The sequence below is a fragment of the Gopherus flavomarginatus genome, chromosome 12 (assembly GCF_025201925.1).
Source record: "Gopherus flavomarginatus isolate rGopFla2 chromosome 12, rGopFla2.mat.asm, whole genome shotgun sequence".
Taxonomy (NCBI): Eukaryota; Metazoa; Chordata; order Testudines; family Testudinidae; genus Gopherus; species Gopherus flavomarginatus.
Genome location: NC_066628.1, coordinates 18,600,832 through 18,603,029, shown reverse-complemented (window position 1 = coordinate 18,603,029; position 2,198 = coordinate 18,600,832). Strand labels below are relative to the sequence as shown.

Here is a 2,198-nt window from a genome sequence, read left to right as displayed (position 1 = left end):
TGCCACTGTCAAAGAGTTCAGTCCCTATATGACTGTGAGGGAGACAAATCCTTTTGCTTGTCATTCTCAGCTGGGAACCCTCTAACCCCAACTAAGAGTTTTTTTTGTTTGTTTGTTTTTTTATATGAAGCTGCGGCTGAAGGAGGAAGAAGAAGGAATTAGAAGGAGGAAAACGCTCATAATTTTTATCCCAAAGGTCAGGGTGCTCACATGGAATATGAGAGCCCCACGTCACGTGCCAAGAGACAGGATTTAAACAGGGGAACTCTCCCCACCCATGTGGATGCCCTAACCACCGGGATACGCTCATTTGGGCCTCTCTCTAACTCTCCTGTGCAAGCCTAAGTTCCCTGGGGAGTAAACCCATTGGCTCCAATGTTTATTATGTTATCCTTATTAATTATTATTGAAAATCCTTGAGATTTTAGTAGGATAGACTACGAAAAGTGATAATAAACGGAGTTTCAATAAATTAGTCAAAAAAAATCAAAGTAACAGAGATTACTAGATCAAGAGAGATTATGTTTTCATAGAATTAGCCAGAATCTCAGCTGGCATAAATTGGCCATAGATCCTCTGAAGTCAGTGGGCCAGATTAAAGAGATATGGAGATAGACAAAATATGTGACTGACTCTACAGCCTGGTGATCACAGCAATCACTCTGGATTTAGGAGACCCAAGATCCAGTCCCCCATGCTCCAGTGACTCTTGTACAACTGGGAATCTGGCCCGCTGACTTCAATGGAGCCACACTCATTTAGACCAACTGAGGTTTTGTCCCAATTTGTCTCAGTTACCTGAGCTGAGAGTTTCCCAAACACCACTTATCCACAGTTCTATGCTCTCTGATGTAAAAATATGTATTTTAATTTATTTAAGATCATCAACATTACTTGAGAAACTTTAATTTTCTCAACATTTTCCTTAGAGCTGTTTTCATCTCCTTGCTTTTTCAGGCTGTAGATGATGGGGTTTAACATGGGGGTCAAGACACTGTACTGGATGGAGAATATTTCATCCAACACCACAGAAGAGACAGAGCCAGATTTTGTGTACTGGAAAAAAGCTGTGAAGTACAACAAACCAACCACAATAAGGTGGGAGCTGCAGGTGGAGAAGGCTTTACGCTTGCCCTCTGCAGAGCGTATCCTCAAGATGGTGGAGATGATGTAAATGTAGGAGATCAGCATGAGGAGGAAGGAGCTTGACCCAAATATCACAAAAGAAGTAAGAAGCACCACTTGATTGGTGAGGGTGTCAGTGCAGGCCAGTTGTAACAGAGGAGGGATCTCACAGCTGAAATGATGGATTTGGTTGGAGCCACAGAAATGCAACTTCAGAGTAAAGACATTGTTAAGAAGGGCATAAAAGAAGGCTGTGATCCATGCCCCACTCACCAGCTGAACACAGATCCTTTTGCTCATTCTCTCCATGTAACGCAATGGGTCACAGATGGCAGCGTAGCGGTCATAAGCCATGGCTGAGAGAATGAAAATTTCAGCACCAGCTGAAAGGAAGAAGAAGAATATCTGAGCAATGCAGCCATTGACAGAAATAGTTTTGTGCACCGCTAGGAAGTTCCTCAGCATGTTAGGCACTGTGACTGAAGAATAGCAGATATCAACAAAGGATAAATGGAAAAGGAAGAAGTACATAGGGGTGTGAAGGTGAGAATCAGTTCTTATCACCACCATGATCACTATGTTACCACCCAGAGTGATTAGGTAAATAACTAAAAACACTGAGAAGAGAAAAATCTGCATCTGAGGGTCACTGGAAAGTCCCAGGAGAATAAATTCGGTCACTGTGGTTTGATTTTTCATTGGCATTTACTTAGGAAAACTGTGATCTGGAAGACAAGAGAAAACAAATGAAATGAACACTTTTAATAAAAGTAAACAGCATGTGAAGTTAATCTCTCTGTAGCACGAATGTAAAGAGAGCCATTTTCCAGGCTGTACAACGTGTATTTAAATAAAATAAAATTAAGTCGTATCATAAAAGTGAATTGAAATGGCATATAGAGATCATCTCTTCTGTTGGATGAATAGAAAGAGAGCTCTATTGTATCCTGTAAAATATATATTTTTAAATAGACAAGATTTAGAGAAAGCAACAGTGATAAGCTGGCTGGAATTTGTGTGTTGTACAGAGACAAAATGGGCCAGATGCACAACAGGACTTAGGCCCCTAACTG

At 41.0% G+C, this 2,198-nt stretch overlaps 1 protein-coding gene across 1 annotated transcript; it reads right to left on the bottom strand.

Moving 5' to 3' along the window:
• Nucleotides 1-572: 572 nt before the first annotated feature.
• LOC127032524 (olfactory receptor 5V1-like) lies at nt 573-1,830 on the bottom strand. The gene is given in 2 exon segments (XM_050919830.1): nt 573-953; nt 955-1,830. Coding segments are annotated over 2 exon segments (939 nt in total). The 3' UTR covers nt 573-890.
• Between the last annotated feature and the right edge of the window lie 368 nt (nt 1,831-2,198).